We start from the raw sequence: 20,361 nt of genomic DNA, 5'->3' as shown, positions 1-20,361 counted from the left end.
TTGAAATGAGAAGGATATTACACGTACAAAGCATATACCGCACATTTTCTATTTATCAATTTTTTACCAGATTTTAGATGAATTTTTTGCAATCCAAAACCCGAATTTTTCACACATCAAATTTTTGCCATATTCCGAATTGATAACAAGGGTCAAGCAGTCTAGCTGTTGTGCCGATTCTATTACAACGACATCGAGTTACCCTAACCTGAAGCATCTGTGATCATCTAAGGCAATTGTTCCCGAGCTATAAGGACTTTTGACGAAGAATAAGAACAGATATCAATGTCTAGTGAGTACTTTGTTGGAGGCCGAAAACTCTAAGCTCTTGTTACCAAATTCCCATTTATTTAATGAATTTTTCTTTTTTTTTTTCTTTTTTTATGAAAGTATTATTCTTTGGATTATTGGATTAATTTGAATTATTCACAAATTTTAAGTAAAAAGAATAAAACATGATTTTCAACGAATTTTATGTCTTAACCAATTTGATCAAAAAAAAAAAAAACCAAATGGTATTGTAACTTGTTTTATGTTGTAAAGTGTTAAACTTGTAAATTGTAACATGCAACACAAATTCGACTATGAAGTGGCCATGCTTCGAAACTTTGGAGAAATCCACTTTTTTAGATGACAAATGTTTGTTTCATCTTTTAAATAAAAACAATGATTTTCTTTCCTACGCCCCCATCATAGAACCGTAAATCATTTGCCTCAGAATGCACAGAATCATAAATCTTTTTCTTGTATATCAAAGAAAAATGATCTACGATTCTATGATGGGGCATAGGTCAGGGAGGGGCATCAAATTATCACTACTCTTTAAATAATAATGATATCTCTTCAAACTAATTATTTGACACTTAACTTTGGTCTTCTTTTACAAACCAATGGAACAATAACTTTAATGCCTTCATTATCACTACAATCATTATCATCATTACCAATTTTATCATCTCTATCATATTACCGAATATTTTATTTTCGAATTTTTGAAATGAAATGGATAATACACATAAAGCATATGCTGGATATTTTTTATTTATCGAATTTTTGCCACATTCCGAATTGCTACCAAGGGGGCAAACTGCAAGCCAAAAAGCAAATAACTGAAGTCAGTAAAAAAAGATTTAGACAAGATTATTAGGCAAAGAAACAGTTGTATATAGAACTAATTACGTTGTGGGAAAGGATTCATGCAGCCAACCCACACACACTAGTGGTAAGGCGAAATAATGACGAACTATGATCAACTAAATGAAATGCATACTTGCATGCATGGTCAAAACCTTCAAGGCACACGTGAACGCGTATTTGCGCACACCATGTACCTTTTAAAATCAATAAAAACAGATTATACATATATATGGCCAAAGGAAATAGAGTACAAATCTGAACCAAGGGCAGCACACAAAAGAAAGAGAAAAAAAAAAAGTTAAAATTATGCCTCGATATTTATGATGCAATCTCAATCAAACACCTAATTTTCAAAGAATCTCTACGTTCCATGAATTTCTTGGACTAATAGAACATCAAAGCTTTAAAAGTTTTAGCAAGCCAGATAAACACCTGGCACATAGTGAAATGGTGGGCATGGATCATTCCGACATATCCGCTAAGTCAGAACTGTGTGTATGCCTTGTAGAATGCAATATAAAGATTGGAGATAATTGTAAAAACATAGAAAATACCATCTTAATCTAAAAGCCTCACCTTCAGCATATCTTTTAGAACAATTGATAAAAGATTAAGGGTCGGGATCAGATGACTCATGTAAAAAACACGTGATCTTGACCGTGCAAACAAGAAATCCAATGGTTAGGATTTATGAGTATCCCGGGATATTTATCCCGAGGATAAATCTCAACCATTGAATATTGAGTTTAAACGGTCAGGATCATGTGTTTTTCACATGAGTCATCAGAGCTTGAACCTACAAATAAACAAGAAAATTTCAATTGGACCAGCTCAATTTTAAATAAGATACGTGTGTGCAATAGAAGCAGAAGTGGGATGGAACTATATGGTTTTGATGAACAAATTCTTTTGATTAAAATGAACGAAAACAGTAACATACTATACAAGGCACAAACCAAAAAATAAATAAATATGCCAACATATTATGATAGCTCTATTTACCCTCAATTACCATGGTACGATGCTTACAGACAATATTAAAAGATGTTAATTTCAAAATTATAGTCACAAGGGGAACATAAACTGGTTGGTACAGATTATGAAAAAGCCAAATTATCCACACTTTGGGTAAGAACAACAGATTGCTCGAAGTACTTGGAAACAAGCTTTTATATCACTTCCACAACCTTGTCTTGCAGCTGCTATGAGACAGAAATCATGGATTCACCGTCTCAATGTTCTCCCAATGTCACAAACAGAAACAATTAAAAGTCAATAAAGATACTCGCTATTTTTTGTTCCAAAGTTGATAGAAGTGTTGAGAGGTATTATGTTCCAATAAATAATATGTTATATTATACTTCTTGGGACCTTTCTAGGGTTAAGGAGAACCCACTGATAGACAAAGTTTAGACACCTGAGGTGAACAAGTTGATTCAAGAGCCCTGTAGAAGATTTCTATGAAAAAACAGGTATTTGAAGATCTTGAAATATTACAGATAAAGTACTTAATGAACAAAATGCTGACTCACATGCTATGGGGTTGTTCCTTCCTTGAAAATATTTGCTCTATACGAGAGTGAGCATCTTTTTTATAAGAAAAGTGGGATCTACCAAGAAGAGAGAAGAATACAAAGATACGAAAATCAATAGAAGCAGCAGATCTTCTCATACAAATAAATGAATAAATAAATAAATAAAAAGAGGGCAAAAATAGCCACTCAGCTACATTTGAAAAAGGGCATCTCTCCACTTGAATATCAGATCTTCAATACAAAAGAAGGTGATCACTTCGCTTGCCTTGCAAAGCACACATCTATTTGGAATGGGCCATCCTCTACTTCTAGAATGATCAATAATCAAGATTTTATCAAGCATAACTAAACAAATAAAGAAAGCAATCTTGGAATGAATGGGTCCATGAAAGAGGAGATTAAGCGATTGAGTTCACACTTCACATAGAAAATGAAAGAGGGCCGAGAAAATTCTTTTAGAAAAGAATTTCATAATGTTTCGGCTTCATCTCATTATTTTGGTCGACCAAACATCAAAACAGAATGCAATATTGTGCTGTTAGAATGACAAGGCTTTTAAAGATGATAACTTTGAAGGTGTTTTCCAAATTTATTGGCTTCAAGAACTCCAATAAAGTGGATAGTAACATTTTTGAAGACAATCAGTGAACTCTGGTGCACTAATTATCTAGTGAGAACTTGTTCGACACCATTGCGTAGACCTCTTGGAAATCAGGTCATTGAGTAGATTACAGAACAAGGTTAACTTATGGCATATGTGCTTTTAGGGGTATAACATAATGGCACAAAGTATAATAAGAATAAAGGGTAGTAGAAAAATCAGGTTTCAGATAAATCAGGGTATAGGCTCTTGCAGCCTCAGCAACAAAACTAATTTGTTTCCTTTCAAGGCTTGCACAAGTTAGCCGCCTTGTGTTTGAAAAAATAAGCTTTAATATTCACAAAGCTTTGAAAAATAATTCTTTCATATTATATTTAAATATGAAATTTTGTAATTTCATAATTCATAATTCTTTCAATCAGCGATTTAATCCTGACTTATTCACAAAGCTTTGAAAAATAAAATTTCATATTATATTTAAATATGATATTTTGTAATTTTATTTTATTTTTTTCGATCTTTTCCCTTACTAAATTGACTCAGGATCCAATACGGTGTCTTGTTCCTATAAAATAGGTTAGGTGTCTATGTGGCACACTTTAGTTGGTGTTTAAAACACCTCGGGCTCCTAATCAAGACGTTCACGCAGCCCAAGGTGTTATTTCTAATCGTATTGTGCCATGTAGACACCTACCCTATCTATAGAAACAGGACACCGTATGGGATCTCGACTCTAATGAATTTCCTGAATCCCGACTTGGTCACTATGCCGAAGGTTATGGAAATGAAAGTGGTCAACAACCCCAAACATTTGGGGTTGACTAAATAAATCATGTTCCTCCATTCCCCACCGCGCAAAGTCGGTGTTCTATCTTTTATTTTTTATAATCAAGCCAAGTCTAGTATTATTTCAAAGAATTAACAGAAATCATGAAGAAAACATGCAAAGAAATGGAGAAAATCAATAACAATAGGTTGCTTGATTGGACAAAAAAATTTACAGCTTAGCATCTATGCCAGTACAGATTAATCAGAAACGTGTGTGCATTATATTACAAGAAAATAGTTCAAAAACAACTAAACGTAACGATACAGAAGAAAAACCTTCAAGTTATGTACAAAAAGAATGTTTTTTATTGATTGTATCTTTCATTATTCATCACATTCTCTATTCGTTCATCAGTACCATTATTGATCAGCTCTACATTTCCTAAAACAACTTCAGCAAAATTATAGAAACATATTTAACAAGAAAGTGCATTAGATATATATAACTATACAAAAAGCAATGTAATTTTAACTTTTACGTGATGAAAAATTAGGTTGAATCACGAACCATCTCGGGCATGTATTCGAATATTTCCACCATGGCCAAGATTTCCAGCAATTACAATCGCCATAGTTTATCTCAAAATTCACGAAAATCCGTTCTGAAGCTTTTCGATCGCACAGAACATTTTCCGCCTCGAACCAACAGCATATATCCCCATATCCTTAAGATCAGCCAATGTCAACAAAGGTAATACTTTCTCATCCACTTCATGTATCTCGAAAACTGGCACATATCGAGCTAATCCTAATCTATTGAGCCACATTGAAACCCCATCCGATTCGACCGCATCAAAATCTCTACTCAACGAAACCCTAGCCCTAATCGATCTCCTTTGTCCTGAAAAAATCTCTTCTTTCTCATTCTCATGTTCCCTATATGAATTCTGGCGTAATTCGACAGCTGGGTTATCTGGGCTGTGTTCCTTCGGAGGGCTCACTGCGGAACCCTCTTCGTCCCCGCCATCCTCACCACTAAACTTCCCATTTCGATCTTCTCCTTCATCCACCTTAGAAACCCAATTCGATCTTACTCTTTTCATCATTAATCCTTTCTTGGACTTCAAATTCTTCAATCTTGGATACCCAAACGATAACAAATCACGATTTTTAACCTCTGAAGGGTTTTTAGGATCGTAAATTTCTAGGGTTTCAAGGGTATCCGTATCGCCTCCATTAACCAAGTTCGTGAGAGGTCGAGTTTTGGACGATTTAGTTGAAGAATCGTTCCATTTTTTGGTGCGGCTAATGTGAGATTCATGAAGGAGGGTTGATGATTGGTCGCCTATGTCTCCTAATCGAACGCTAGGACGACGTTGACGCTTAGAAGCGAAAGATGGGGCTAGATTCTCAGATGAGGTTCCACAAAAGAATATTCCGCCATTAATGGGTCCTTCGAAAAGCTCTGGCTCTGTCATCTCGTCTGTGAGACTGAGTGAACGAGGTGGTGCGTAGGTGTTATAGGGCACTGGTCACTAACGAGTTCACTCAAAAGAGAGAATCGAGTGCTCAACCCAATACAATTTAGATAGATTCACACGGCAGTCCTAACTGTTGCACTTTTATTACAAAAACACCCTTCAAGTTTGGACAACTCTAAGAGAACCTTGCTTTATGAAGTTCCTTACTCACCAAACCTCACTTTATCAAGTTCGTTACTGAGCAAAGCCTGGAAAGAGATCCACGTCATAAGTTTTTAATTTTTTATAGTTAATTTATTACTTAACATACCTTAGAGTGGATTCTAACCACATCGATTTGTAGCATTCAAAAGCATGATCACATAAGGTTTGTGTATATAAGAAACTCGATAAAGTAGGGGAGTTTTTATAATAAAATTGCAACAGATAGATTTGCTCGATAAATATCTCTACAATTTAAATAAGAATAATGATTTTCTAACTACAAAGTCTTCACTTGGTCAATACTCGATTGATGTGGTATGGACATAGAATCATAGATTTTTCCTTGGGATACACAATTGCACATCTCCATAAAAGACGTACCTCTGTTTATCCTGAGAAAAAAGATCTATGATTCCATGCCTGTGCCACTTCAGTCAAGTATTCAGCGAGTGAAGACCATATATCCCTCTATGAATAAAGAGTCCTACCTTAACAATTTACTAATTCCACTCTTATTAAAATACCTATCAAATTAATCTTATAATGGAATCCTAATAAATATAAAATAACCATGTCCTCGTGGTGGAAAAGTAATTTCAATTGGAATATTTTTATTGTCTACTTCATCCCTACCTTCTAGTAAATGTATTTACATCTTCTTATATCAATGTCTATAGTTTAATGTTCATCACAGTAATAATAGAATTCATGTCATCAAACTTTCATCTCGTCACTTGAAATTTGTTGTGTGGGTATTGTTATCATCTCAAGTGGATTTTCGGTGTTGATTTTTTCATTGATAACCAATCACGGGAGTAATTGATATGCATGTCGAAGTCAGAACAATTTCCCATCATGTCATCGAGTATAGATGGCCTGAACATTAGCACTTCTTAGCCGATTTCATCACGTAAGTCAATAAAGATTCTAATCAATGTGCGATCTATTCATCCTTCAACCCAATTTGATAATTTTTCAAATTCCTCTTCATAACCTATGACAATTGAAGTCCCTTGCTTCATCTTGGCCAACAAATCGTTCAGGTTAGTAAAATCCACGGGGCCAAAATATTTAAGCATAGTTGATGCCTTATCCCTCAATGTAGAATGTGGTTGAGTGTGACTATACCATGTCAAAGTTGCTACTTTCATATAGAAAGAAGTCAACATGTTTATTCATGTTCATGTCACACCTCGAAATCCGTTACCTGGACTTGTCCCACTTTCCATGATTGGCCCGACTTGGGACCCGAGCTTCGGGGTGTGATAAACTGATTTGGATTTTCTAGCTAATCCAAGACTTGATTTCTTTGACCACAATCATGCCCTTAGAACACATCATTCGCAAGATTAAAATCTATAGGCCACATATGATTGGTTGGACCCACCATACCATTTTTAAAAGCTTAAGAGACTATTTTATTTCATTAATTTTGGTCAAAACGAATCCTACTACAAGGTTAAAAGTTCTAGTCAAACTTTGGGTGTCTAACAAAAATCTTCAGCAAACAAATTTGACACATGAATTTGTAAATCTGACTAAAAATACTTAAATTTAAAATATATATAAAAAAAATGAGATTTTTTCTGAGGAAACTTACTTCATCTTATTTCACTAAACAAAATTTATCAGCATAAGTTTTATAGAAAAGTTTCGAGTTCCAATTGTTGGAACTCGAAATTTCATCATTTCTGAAACGTTACCCAAAGAAATTTTTTTTCTGGAAATTGATTTTTTTTTAAAATAGTTCTTGAATGAATTTTTGGATTCAAATTTTTATGAGTTCAGTCACTTCCATAAAATTTTAAAAAAATTTGAGCAAAAGATTGATTTAAAAAATAAATAAATAAATAAGGATTCATACTGATTTAGCTAAAGAGTTGTTGCACAAGGAATAACTGGGGGAGTGCCTGTAAATATGTACAAGTATTTATTAACTGATGGATTGTTTTTACAAATAGTTGATAATTCTTCCAATAATAATAGAAATAAAGTAATTAAAAAAATTTGTTTGAAATAAAATAAAATTCATTAAAAAGTTAAATGACTAGGTAATATAATTAAACCTGCAAAAATTCATGTCTACGCATGTGTGGTACCAGTTAAAGAAACTTCGATTCAATGTCTAAGGTAAACTCATAGGGTAATTATAATTTTTAACAAGAATTAATCATTCTCAAAATTATCTAGTTTACTTATATTTTGTACCTTGAGATTATTCTCCTCTCTTCTTAGCATCTTTTTTCAAATGTCTTTGATTTTTTACTTGATCAAATATGATTGTGATTAAATTTGTTGATTTTCCTCATAATTTTTGGGATTTGAACCTATTTTCCTCTTGAACTTATTGTGATTCCCAAGTCAAAGTCATTATCCTGTTTTACCTTATTATTATTATTTTATTATGTTCGAGTTCCAGACCCGTAGGCCCGATTAGCAGGGGCAAGGCAACTGGGCTCTTAGAGCATCTTATCTAGCCAAAATCCCATGGGTACATGCAATACCCTACAAATCACACATATTAAGTAAACATGGATAAATCTCTATGGACAACCTGTTAGATAAATAGAATTTGAAAATAAAGAAGAAAATTTCTTTGTGGCACATAGTAATCTATGTTGTCTTATAGTAATCTATGTTGTCTTATAAATAACAGATGCCCACATTATGATTAAACACGAAGATGCAGATGAGTTGCTAGTGAACTTGTCTTCAGGATACAACAAAGCCTAATTTTATATCACAATTGTATATTTCATCAAAATTTGCACTATTTTAAAAAAATCTGTCACACAGAATCTTGGATACACGAATGTCTCTTTTTTGTAGAAAATTTGAATTATTTATTTTTAATAAAATTGATATCTATAAATAGAGAACAATTTCAAAAGTCACATCTATTCGTAAATGGATTAAGAAACTCAATAGGTATGAAACCCATTGGAATCACTAGACAACTATTCAGATCAAAAAGTCGTTAGGCACCTTATAGGCCCCTTCAACACCTTTTGGGGGTCGGTCTTGGTGCTTATCCAAATTTGGACGGTCCACCTTAAGTTTTTTATCTCTCTCTCTCTCTCTCTCTCTCTCTCTTTTTCTTTCTTTCTTTCTTCTTACTATATATATATATATAATAATAAAAAAGAATTATTAAAATTTTCATATAGCTAAAAATCATTAAGAGCTCTCAAGGAGAGAGTCTTTGGAATGAAGAGAAAGTTGATAATAGGTTCTTATTTATAAGTTTAAAAATCCCTCTAAGAAATTTAGAATGCAATGTGGGATTTTCAAATTATTTGAAAAAATGAGTCAAAAAGTACCTTTACAATCTTCAATCCATGTGAAAAGATATCAACTAATAGAAATATTCTAAATAAAAAATACTTACTTTTACTTTAACAAAAAGATACACCAATCATAAAGTAACTTCAAATATCATTTTAAAATAAATCAAATTAATTTTATTTGAATCAATTCTAAGTAAATATTAATCAACATTTATTTTAACACAATCAATGAGGGAGATTGAAGTCAAGACCTCCCCCTTTTTAAAGGGATGCCTTAGCCATTGCGTCCAACATTTTAAAGTTCAAAATTTATTTTGACACATTTCAAAAAAAAAAATTTAATGTAGAGTCCATAAATATCATTCCATTATAATTTCCTCGTGATACGAGTAAAAACCATCTACGGTTATATACGCATCTCCACATCAGACTTGTGAGAATTACAGTAAATCTTGTGTCACCCTAGCACGACTCTATACATAATGGTGCCTTAAAGGCCATGTTGGACCTTAAGTAAATCCCTTTTAATTGAGCTGAAGAAATTCTATCCCAAACCTGACATTCACAACATGAAAAAAGGCCATATTTGATAGCCCAAAGCCATCAAATTTCATAAAATTCGACGGGCCAAGACATCAACATTTTCATTTTTCCTACGGTTCTAAGCTGTCATATCAGGGAACATAAAAATTTTCGACAGTCATGGGCCATCGAAATTTGATTATTAAAATTCGTGGGCTTTGGCCTGTCGAATTTTCCTGTCAAAATTTTCAATTTTCACGTAGTGATATTTATCATTGGCTTGCACTCTTGTGATCTTTCTACCTTGGTACGATTTGTTACAGTATGATTCCACTCAACAATCCCAGTTCGTTTGGCTTGGCTAATAGTCCACTCAGTGCTCACTCGATCAGTAAAGCCCGGCACCAAGTGTATTCAAGCTAAGTTTGCATGCCGAGCAAGTTCAATTGTTTTCCTAAGAACTACAGATTTTCAAGGGAGCAATAAAGAACATCTACGGATCAAGTTTTCCCAAGAAATCCATAAGGAATATCTTGCCATCCATATGTTATCGTTACAATAGGATGTTGATGTCGAGTTTGAAGAAAGCTCCTTGCATATGGAAGTATGGGAATCTTATATAGGCTTTCGTTAAAAATACAAATTTATCCGTAAAATCCAAAATGTTTCATGCATTAACATCCTGTGAAACATTTTTTGGGCTCAATAATCATATAGATGGATTTACCAATGCCCCCGTACCCCACCCCACGACCACCACTTAAAAAAAAAAACTTACAGATGGACTTTGGTGGATTTTCGATCAACATTTAACTTGATTTAAGACTTCGTGTCGTTAGATTTGATTAATTTTTACGTTCATTAAATAGTATATCTGATCATATTTAGGGGTCCCAATCAATATGGAAAAAAGTATTCTAAAGAAGATAACATCAAGCTTTTTTCTCGTTCTAAAAACAGCAAATTTGTGCCTCCAATAAGGTGCCTCAACACGTTTTACATAGTTTTTCTTATAAGATGAGCTTGCATCAACATAATAAATGCAACATAACGAAAGTCCAAAACATTATGGTCCTACTTGATACTGCAAATCATTTGGTGATTAGATACAAATTTTTGGCATTATAAAAGGTTCTCATAGAAGATCTAAATTCTTAAGAAATTTAGAAAATGGTTTGCAGCACAAAAAGTGCCACAAATTATTAAAAAGTTAACTTGACTATGACCTCTAGCTTACACACAACAACATAAAGTTTCAAATAATTAAAGCTTAATTAAATGATCATTCAATGGTAATAATAACAATTATAATAAAAACACCACCAAGGGATTGGCTCAATGGTAAAACTGGCGAAAAGGGTTTGATATCTCCAATCGTGAGATCAAAATTAGCCTTCTGATTTACCCTATTATACATTGAAAAACATTTGTAGGGTGACCTTAGGGTCCAGTGTCGTCCCAAAAAGACAATAATGATAATAATAAAATAATAACTTTTAATATAAAATTACAAAATTGTTATAATTCTTCGGATGATTTAGATATATCCATCCCTTGATCGCATTCTTTTATTGTATCACTAACAAAAATTGGCCTAAATGTCCTTATCTTCAACCTCGTAATTTTTTTTCTCTCAAAAACTCATCTTCAATCTCTGAGGTAAATGCTTTTACTCTCACATTCAAACTTAATACCATCTTCTTCAACTTTCAAATCGCAAGAATCAAATATGATAAGTTGAAGACGATGGATTTTTAGCAAGAAAAATCATAAATCTTTTATAAGAGGTTAGAGATGAGGTTAAATAATTTTTAATTTTTAACATTTTATTCTAACACAAAATCAATGTAGAACTTTTGCATTGCAAAAAATCTATGAACAAAAAATGATGGGTCTTGTTAATATGTGCCCTAAGGGCACACGTTAAAAAGCAATAAATACACTTGGGAACTTGAATTTTGTACCGAAAATATCCTTTAAAAAAATTATTTTTATCAAAATACCCCTAAATTTCAATTTCCCATGTGTATTTATTGCACTTTAACGTGTGCCCTCCAAAAATGATTATGCCAGAGATTTCCTGATGGTCGGCAAGCAACAATAAATTTTGGACTCAAAACATTTCAAATAATTTACAAATGCAGATGATTGGCAATAGCTATTGTCGGCAACACATTTGATACGTTTCACTTGCTCATGTATTAAGAAGCATTTAGAGTTGTATGTTTCATGATGTTAAGAAGAGCTTTTTTTTTTCTATATAGGCCAACATTAATAAAGTTGAAAAGAACATAACATCAAGTGGGGATCAAGTGTCTAATCCATCTTTCCACAGCCCAGGCACTATGTCTAGATACATGTAAATGGAGTCGGTAACAAATACCTATCCTCCCAAATTTACCACACTGACCGGATAATCTTTGGCCAAATAACCATAAACTATTGGTTCATGGTCAATCTTTCAACAAAAAAAAATATTTTGGTGATTTAGACAAAGAAAATGCTAAGGATCATTGAAATTAACATCGTTTCAGACATTGCTATTATGGATATGTCCATAGAACAATAGATGCTTTTCATTAAGATATGAGTATAAAAGCATCTATGATTTTGTATATACTATTACGTGAAAATTAGAAAATTCAATAAGAAAATTCGACGGGCCCAGATCATTAATTTTAGAAATCGAATTTTGACGGTCCAGGGTCGTCGAAATTCTTGATGTTTTCCATGTTCAACGACTTAGAGTCGTCAAATTTCTCCCGTCCTCCATTAATTTGAAGGTTTTGACCAGTTAAAAAAAGAAATTTAACAATGAAAAATTCGATGTCAATTCGACCTTTTAGTCCATCAAATTTTATGAAATTCGATTGTTTTGGACCGTCGAATATGGACTTTTTTCATATTGTGCACCGACGTCCCAAATGAAATCAATTTTAATGTTACACCAGCACAACTCTTTAGATAAAACCCTCCTTGTTTTGGTGAATATTTGAGATATCCTGTCATATTTTAAAATTGATTGTGTACTCACTTTGATTTGCCTTCTATTATAATAAACAAGTGGATTTGCACATCTACCTAGAGTGAATGAATACAATTTGACATACCATGATAGTCGTGAAAAAGTAATTTTCATACTAATTAACACTTGCAGTTCTCCTACAAATAATGTGTCCAAGTCAACATAAATTACAATCAAAGATCTCAAATCTATAAATAAAAAATTATTGAAAGTAAAAAATATAAAATATCCATTAATTTAAATCAAAATTATTACTAATTTGATCATCGTAGTAAATTTTCACAGAAACCAATGCAAACTACTCAAGAATATGTTCAATATCATATCTTCCAAAGGAAGTATCATAAAATCAAAAGAGCCGACGTTAGGTACGAACAACATGTGAAGGTGAAGAACTCATTGAATAAATGTGATATTTCTTAGTTTGTGAATCTTCTTTATTTGACATACCTTCAGTCTTGACAGACCAAGCAGACAATGCAATTTAATGGTAGCAGCAGACATCAAGCCATGCATGCATGCATGCAGCTTTGCACATCTCTCTCTCTCTCTCACACACACACACACATCTCTCTCTCTCTCTCTCTCTCTCTCGACTCAACAAATGGACAAACCGATGGAAAAGGTGGCCCCCACCAGCCGCAAGCTAAGGCAACACCACCGGTCCACAGCCATGTCTAATGTGGCCCCCACCCTATCCGTATATCCTAATATTGCAGACGATAATGAATTTGACAACTCCCCCTCATATCCCTTCACCACCGAAAAATATGAGAGTGAGAGAGGCTTGTCTTTGTCATTGACCACTCAATTGTTTTCTAGTGTGAACCTCATGAAAAGGCCGAAAAGATGGGGCCGATGGCCAAGATTTTCCAATGTTTCAAGATCTTCTTAAACCTAAGAGATTGGATTAATTAATTAAAGATTAGAATTTTTTTTTGTTTGTTTATAAAGATCTTATTGTAATTAATGACTATAATTAAAGTCTTTTCTTTACCGTGGTGTCAGTCATTGTCTTGTCGGTTTCAATTTACCATCGAGTTGTGATAGTGGCTTCTATATATCCCGTTAATTTTCACGGCCTATAGTACACAATTTCATTCATTATTTTTCTCGATTAATTTTTATTTTAAAAATAATGATGAATGCATGTGATCTTAGTACGTGGTAGGATACGTGACTGATGTGACAAGGGCACTGAATCACACATTTTTTTTTTGTGCATCCTGATGAAAATGATCTATGATTCTGTGCCCTTGCCACATCAACCGCGTATCTAACCGCCTGATGAATTCATGACTCTCATTTTAAGGTTGAAGGAGATGCAACATTTCGTTAAAGATAAAGTTAAAAAAACATAATAATAATAACTAAGAGGTTATAGATAATTGGTTTTAGGCAAGTTAAGACTAAGGTCAAGGTGGCATGTCATTAGTTTGAAACACATGTATCTCAAATATTGACCAAAATGTAAAGGGGTATATCTAAATTACCTTTTAATTAAAAGTCTTGATAATATGACTAGCTAGGTGGCATACGCAAATGACTCCATGACGTTCGGAAATAGTAATTTTGTACCCCTTTGAGATACATTTTTTTATAGGGAAGTGCAATAGTGTATCCAGAGGCGTATAGATCTACGGTACCCAAACTTGTCACGTCATGGAGTCTTTTGAGTATGCCACCTAGCAAGTCATTTTATTACGACTCTTTAATTGGTTTATGTTGATATAGGAGCGGTAAGAGCCAAGAATACTCTGGTCATTTAAGAAATTAATTCATATGGCTTTGAGTCAACAATACCCACTCTTCTCTCAATTATAATAATAAATATAGTAATCTTATTAGGGCTCTTGTAATATGGGATCTGAGTTCAGATTGTATGAGGATTGAAAACTTTTTCCCATACCTCAATACATGCCACGTAAGTCACAATACAAGGAAATTTTAAAAAGGAGATCTCTAGAGGGGCATAATTTAAGATATTTTAGACATTAATTCCTTAAATTGTGGCTTACGTGGCATATATTCAACTGTTCAATCCTCCACATTGGGTGCATGAGATCCAGACCTTATGGGATCTATTAGTGAAGTCTTTATCACTCAAAATCATGAGAGTTCACTCTAATTTTATTTAAGTCAATAAGTATGAATCCAATGTGATTCATATAGCATGGATTTAAAATTGATTGACATCTACGTGTGTCCCCATGGGCATCCCTTCAAGGCTAATATCTTGTCATCGATAGAAGAATGAAATGCAAAATGTGAGAAGAAGACCATCGAAAGGTGTACAAAAGAGATCGTCCTATGCCCATTTTCACCTACATTACTTTTATCAACTTTGTCTTTATTATAATTGCAAAAGACGTGACTCCAAACATAATTGAATAGTGGAAGAGGATTTGTCTAATCAATCCAAATCTTTGGAATACTGCTTTGATGAAATTGATGATATCCTTTCGTTTGGCAAAAATTCATAATTCATACGGACGGAACAAAATCCCCAACCTTCCAATCTAGACAAAAACTTGGATGTATGCAATAGTAATAGAGGATGTATTAAAGGAGTTTATGGATGCTTTTTTTAATTTTTTAATTTTCTTTTTCTTTTTTATTTGCTAGGTGAGTATAGGGATCATGGTTTTATATCTCATTCGAGTTGTCTCGGTATCGTCCACCAACGAGACTAGTTGACAAGTTGTCTCAAAGACATGGTTTATTCTAATTCTAAGGCATTTTTTAAAATCTCATCTAAGACTACTCAAATAAATCAAATATCTTGTCCAAGATGACTCGTTCTCGTTCATCGACGAAGATGAAATGTCAAAACAAGTTTTAAAACCTTGATAGGGATGCTTCTTAATCAGTGAGGAAATCTCTACATAAAGTGTAAGAAGGAAATATCTTTTACTTGGATTTGGTCCCTTAACAACCAAAAAGTAGTTTGTCTTATAATCATTTTTATTGGTGTTTGTAAAATAAGATAATTTGTAGTTAAAGAGAACTATCATGGTTTTAAATCTCATCCGAGTTGTCTCAGTATCATCCACCTACAAGACGAGGTGACAAGTCATCTTAAAGCCATGGGTTAACCTAATTCTAAGTCATTTTTAAAATCTCGTCCAAGACTATTTAAATAAATTGAATATCTCGTCCGAGATGACTTGATCTCGTGCATGGGTGAGACCAAATGTCAAAACAAGTTTTAAAATCATGATAGGAATGCTCGTTCATAGGTGAGGAAATCTCCATAAAGTGTAAGAAGGAAATCTCTTTTACTTGGATTTGGTCCTTTAACAACCAAAAAGTAGTTTGTTTCCCATCATTTTTGTTGATGTTCGTAAAAATAAGATAATTTGTAGTTAAAGAGAACTTTTTGGAAGGTTGACACCCCCCTCCCCTCCTTTTTTTTTTTTTTTTTTTTTTTAAGGTGACAATCCCACCTCAAGATACCCGTCAAGAAGCTGTGATAGTCGATCTTGATGGTCTAGTATTGAGTTATTAATCTCATTAAAAATGAGCTTACCAACAAAATAAATGGGAACAAGTCTTCGGCAAGTCTCCCGAAATAACTTATTTTTACCATTATCAACTACCGATGTGATTCTGGTCCTGACTCTGACTCACCCTTGACTTGATATTAGCTATGGTTTGATACTTTGATTCAAACTTGACTCAGCCTGACTCAGATTTTTCTCAATCCCTAGTCATCTTCGTTTTGATTTTGAGTTATAATTGTGATAGAATTTTTAAATGACTAATGATTTTCGGACTCAGGAAACCAATCTATGATTATGTGCCCTTACCACATCAGCCGAGTAGATGATGAAGCGAAAAAACTGAGTCCAAAATTCATGACTCTTTTTAAATGCTTTAAAATGAAAGGCAACTGTTGAAATTGTTTTGGCCCAACCATTCACACACCCATACAATTGTAAATCATATCTTATTCTTCTTATAATTATATTAGTTTATCAAAATATTATCAGTATTTTAATAGATTCAACAAATCTATCGTAAAAATTCAGATTAGATCAGTTATACTCTAAAATCAACTTTTCCCATAATCCGTTAGTGATCATAAATTTTGTGTTTAGAGAAAATATCAATTTAAAGATAACGATATTTCTCGAATCTCGATTCAATCTTGAAAATTTTCTCTTTTCTTTGTCTCATTGCTTCCAAAAATTTTCCAACAACAATGACTCAGACCTTAATCAGTCAACTCAATTTGTGCCTTGAACCCTTTGGGTCTCAAAGGTAAGAGAACATAATGACTAGAGATACTTTAATGTAAGAACCTAGGGAACATATTTATATTATTAAGATACTTGATTCTCCTACAAAGTTGTATAACTTGCTTAAAGACAAAAAGGTGAAATTTACCTGCAGAGATTAAGGCCAAATGAATGGTTCCATGTAAGGCTCTATAAGGCAAGAAAAAATTTCTTGATTTTATAAAAGATGCTCTCTGCCCACAATAGTTACAAAGGTGTGTAGAGACTTAATTCAGCAACCTCAACCACAATACAAGCATACAAAGATTCCATGACCAATCAAATCAATAGTTTCTAGAAACAACAACACTAGAAGTTACAAGAAAATATAATAAAAGAAAGGGGTTATTGACACCCAATTTTTATTTATCACACTCTAATTTCTTAAATTATTTAGAATAATGCTGAAGTGAACTCAAGATTATACCTCATAATGCACATCCTGACGTGTAACTATGTAAGAACCATAGATAATTTTCATCGAGATATGAGTCAAAAAGCATCTATGATTCGTGCACAATTTCATGTCAAGATGTGCTATATGAGGTACAATCTTGAGTCACTCCAGCACAACTCAATTTTTTGTCCTATCCTAATTAAAGATTAAAACACACCATTCAAAGTTACAAAAGTTTGGTTCAACTTATTACTTCAACATTACAAAGCATTATAACACATTCAAACAATTTTAACAGTTGTTCACATTTTACACTTACGATCATGCCTAAATAAAATCCTAAATCTAAGAAATAGAAACCTAAAAATGGAAGAGAGAGAGAGAGAGAGAGTTTCTATTGGCACCCTAACTAGCTTCTACTTATTCTTATCCGTTGACCTATTTTTCATTATTCTAAGTGGAGATGTAATAAGTAAAAGTTGGGGTGCCAATAGTAGCTCTCAAATAAAATGGTAAGAAAAAAAAATAACAATAAAAATGATTTAATTATTATTATAATTATTTATTACATAGCTTTAACTAATACAAGCTCTTGGAAGGAATCAGTTGGACAGGCAACAAGGATCTACAAAAGATTTGGTTTTATTTGGTCGGCAATGTGCGTCCTCTTCTTCTTCCTCCCTTGCTTTTATTCTCATTTTTTTTTTTTTTTTTTGTCAAAGAGAAGACCCCTTTTTAATTTATTGGTCTTGAATCAGAGCTTTGAAGAGGAGCAGCCCACAACTTCATTGGAACTGATACTGAGGACAAATGCTTTAATTTCAAGTGGGCTTCTTTGGCTTCATTCTCTGTGGCTGTTGTTGTTATTGCTTTTGAATCTCCTTATAAACTGTAACATATGAATCCAATCCAAAACATTAATAAAAAATAATGAATAAAATAAAATGAATATAATATATATAACAAGACAGGGATTTGAGGACTTACCAGATACTAGTTGGGTGGCTTTTATTATTTTAATGGAAAGAACACATGTTGAACCCACATTGATTAATAAATTTTTGTCTCTGGTCCTCCACATCCCATAAGAGATTTTCATTATCCTGAAAAGGATGCATAGCTCGTTATAAGATGGGTTTCTCATATTTTATTTTATTTTTTTTTGAAGTTTATAAGCAAGAAAAGTTGTAAGGGTAGAATGGGTATTTTATTATACCTGAGAGAAGTTGTTGGGACTCTGCCCTTGTTGATATAAAACAGAAACTGAATTGTTGTAGTTATTTCTTGTGCTGAGGGTAGTTGTTGTGTCAGCAAAATCTATGGGTTGGGTTGGGTTGGATTGGAGCATAGATGACAATGGTGAGGCCAAGCTGTTTAATTTCTGTTTTAGAAAAAAACAAAGAACCCATCAGTTTCAAAGAAGAAAAATGAAAGCATGGCAACATAAGCAAACAAAAGATAATTATGGATGTAGAGAGAGATGGAATAAAAGTAGTTTGATTTTTAATACCTCTGATTTAACCATAAATGCATCCAATGCATCCAAGTCTTCCGCAAAATTAAAGGACATTGGGTTCACAGAAGCAAGTTTCATGGAGAGGAACTAAAAAATAATGAAATAAATTAGTTTAGTAATGTTTTATATGTCAAAATGAAGATTTTAAATCAAAATTTCTTGTAAGAATTATTGTTACCTCTACTTGATACTGCAAGGATTGTACATAGTTAATTATCTCATCTAACATATGGGCCTTACCACTCACCTATTAATCACAAATCAAACCACATGAGACCCCCAAAGAAAAAAAAAACAAGGAAATTGATTTTAAGCTGAAATTCACCTTGTCACAACCAGGAACCAAACTTTGCAAAAACTTCATTCTCATACTGATTTTCTCTCTTCTAACCTGAAAAAACAAAGTTCAAGGAAATATGATATAATGGGTATAATGAGGAGGTTTGTGTCTATAAATATAGTAAAATGGGGTGTGTTATTAGTTTTTTAAGTACCCTTTCTGCAAGACTATGGCTGTCTGTTGCTTCACCTCTCCTTGCTCTGACATGAATGTAACAAGTTGGGGTCTCTTGAGTACCTTTGTCCTGTTTCTTCTTCTCATGGTCGGCTTTGCTTTTCTTCTCCACTGTTTCTTTTCTAACATTGCATTTCTTTTGCTTTTTTGATTTACCTTCCTTTATAGACAAAACTATGAAAAATTAAGAACTACCCATAATTATAAATTTAAAAAACCCAAATTTTACAAGAATTCAAGTTGAATTTCAACAAGTTTACCTGAGATTTAGCAGAAGTCAAGCAAGACCCATCTTTGTTTTTCCTTTTCTTGTCAATTGAGTTTTCTTTGTGACTAACTTGATCACCACTACTATCAAGTTCAATAACCTTTGTACTGCTGTCTACACAACTGCTTTCTTGAATTATTACATCAATTGGAGTCTCTTGAAGAGGTTGTTCAGATGGGTAATTAGAGAAACATGAAGTGTTGACATCTTCTCCTTCCAATAAACTAGACATCTTAATGGGAGTGTTTGGAAGGAAAATTGAGTCAAGAAGAAATGTGGAGTGCTGATATGAAAAGGGTTCCATGTGAGAGATGGAGAGATTGAAATTAAGTTTAAGGTGAACAAGGAAAATGAGAGAAGAGAGTTGGATTGATAGAAATCAAGGACGGGGGTTTTGAAAGAAGCAACTAGAGAGGTTTATATAAGGGTAATGCTGGAGAAGAGAGAGAGAGAGAGAGATGACCAGTCAAAAATGTTAATAAATATGCATGGACCAGTAAAAGACTGTAGGAACTGGTGAAGGTTAGATTGGATTATTAAAATACCCAACATATATACCCAAACACTAGAGTTTGCCCATGCTTGTGGGGGGCATGCATCAAGGATGAAATAAAGTAACACCAATAATGCTGCGGTGACATTGGATTTACTCTCGAGAAAACACATCTTTGGTTATGTACGCACCCAACATTAGAAATGTGAGAATGACAGTAAATCTAATGTCACCCCAGCATGACTGATAAAATTAAGTTGGTGGGTAATAATATTAGAAAAAAAGGGAAAAGAGAGAAGATGACAAAATTTAAAATTTTCCTTATGAGAGATA

At 33.2% G+C, this 20,361-nt stretch overlaps 2 protein-coding genes across 8 annotated transcripts; both read right to left on the bottom strand.

Moving 5' to 3' along the window:
* Positions 1 to 893: 893 nt before the first annotated feature.
* Positions 894 to 5,559, bottom strand: LOC147405345 (uncharacterized). 7 transcript variants are annotated; one of them, XM_086433098.1, is made up of 4 exons: positions 4,610 to 5,559; positions 2,670 to 2,747; positions 1,714 to 1,933; positions 894 to 1,087 (listed from the first exon to the last, which is right to left on the bottom strand). In XM_086433098.1, the coding sequence occupies exon 1, from the start codon at positions 5,517 to 5,519 to the stop codon at positions 4,689 to 4,691; it is 831 nt and encodes a 276-aa protein (XP_086289224.1). In that variant the 5' UTR covers positions 5,520 to 5,559; the 3' UTR covers positions 894 to 1,087; positions 1,714 to 1,933; positions 2,670 to 2,747; positions 4,610 to 4,688. The 7 variants fall into 7 exon arrangements, with proteins under 7 accessions (XP_086289224.1, XP_086289222.1, XP_086289228.1 ...); XM_086433096.1 differs by having other exon boundaries at positions 2,670 to 5,559; XM_086433102.1 differs by lacking the exon at positions 1,714 to 1,933.
* Positions 5,560 to 17,764: 12,205 nt separating this feature from the next.
* Positions 17,765 to 20,031, bottom strand: LOC147405344 (basic helix-loop-helix protein 80-like). The gene is made up of 8 exons (XM_086432687.1): positions 19,528 to 20,031; positions 19,248 to 19,427; positions 19,079 to 19,144; positions 18,932 to 19,000; positions 18,748 to 18,840; positions 18,454 to 18,618; positions 18,225 to 18,340; positions 17,765 to 18,126 (listed from the first exon to the last, which is right to left on the bottom strand). The coding sequence occupies exons 1-7, from the start codon at positions 19,837 to 19,839 to the stop codon at positions 18,254 to 18,256; spliced, it is 972 nt and encodes a 323-aa protein (XP_086288813.1). The 5' UTR covers positions 19,840 to 20,031; the 3' UTR covers positions 17,765 to 18,126; positions 18,225 to 18,253.
* Positions 20,032 to 20,361: the final 330 nt, after the last annotated feature.

The sequence above is a fragment of the Akebia trifoliata genome, chromosome 3 (genome assembly GCF_017979445.1).
Source record: "Akebia trifoliata isolate Shusen 1 chromosome 3, ASM1797944v1, whole genome shotgun sequence".
Taxonomy (NCBI): Eukaryota; Viridiplantae; Streptophyta; class Magnoliopsida; order Ranunculales; family Lardizabalaceae; genus Akebia; species Akebia trifoliata.
This window is presented reverse-complemented; position numbering and strand designations above follow the sequence as displayed.

Bases quoted from the DNA above. Each gene is read 5' to 3' on its own strand.
- LOC147405344 (XM_086432687.1), bottom strand. From the start codon at position 19,839: ATGGAACCCTTTTCATATCAGCACTCCACATTTCTTCTTGACTCAATT. The intron at 19,001-19,078 runs GTGAATTTCAGC...TGTGATTAATAG, and splicing joins TGGTTCCTGGTTGTGACAAG to GTGAGTGGTAAGGCCCATAT. The intron at 18,841-18,931 runs GTAACAATAATT...ATTATTTTTTAG, and splicing joins CCTTGCAGTATCAAGTAGAG to TTCCTCTCCATGAAACTTGC.
- LOC147405345 (XM_086433096.1), bottom strand. From the start codon at position 5,519: ATGACAGAGCCAGAGCTTTTCGAAGGACCCATTAATGGCGGAATATTC.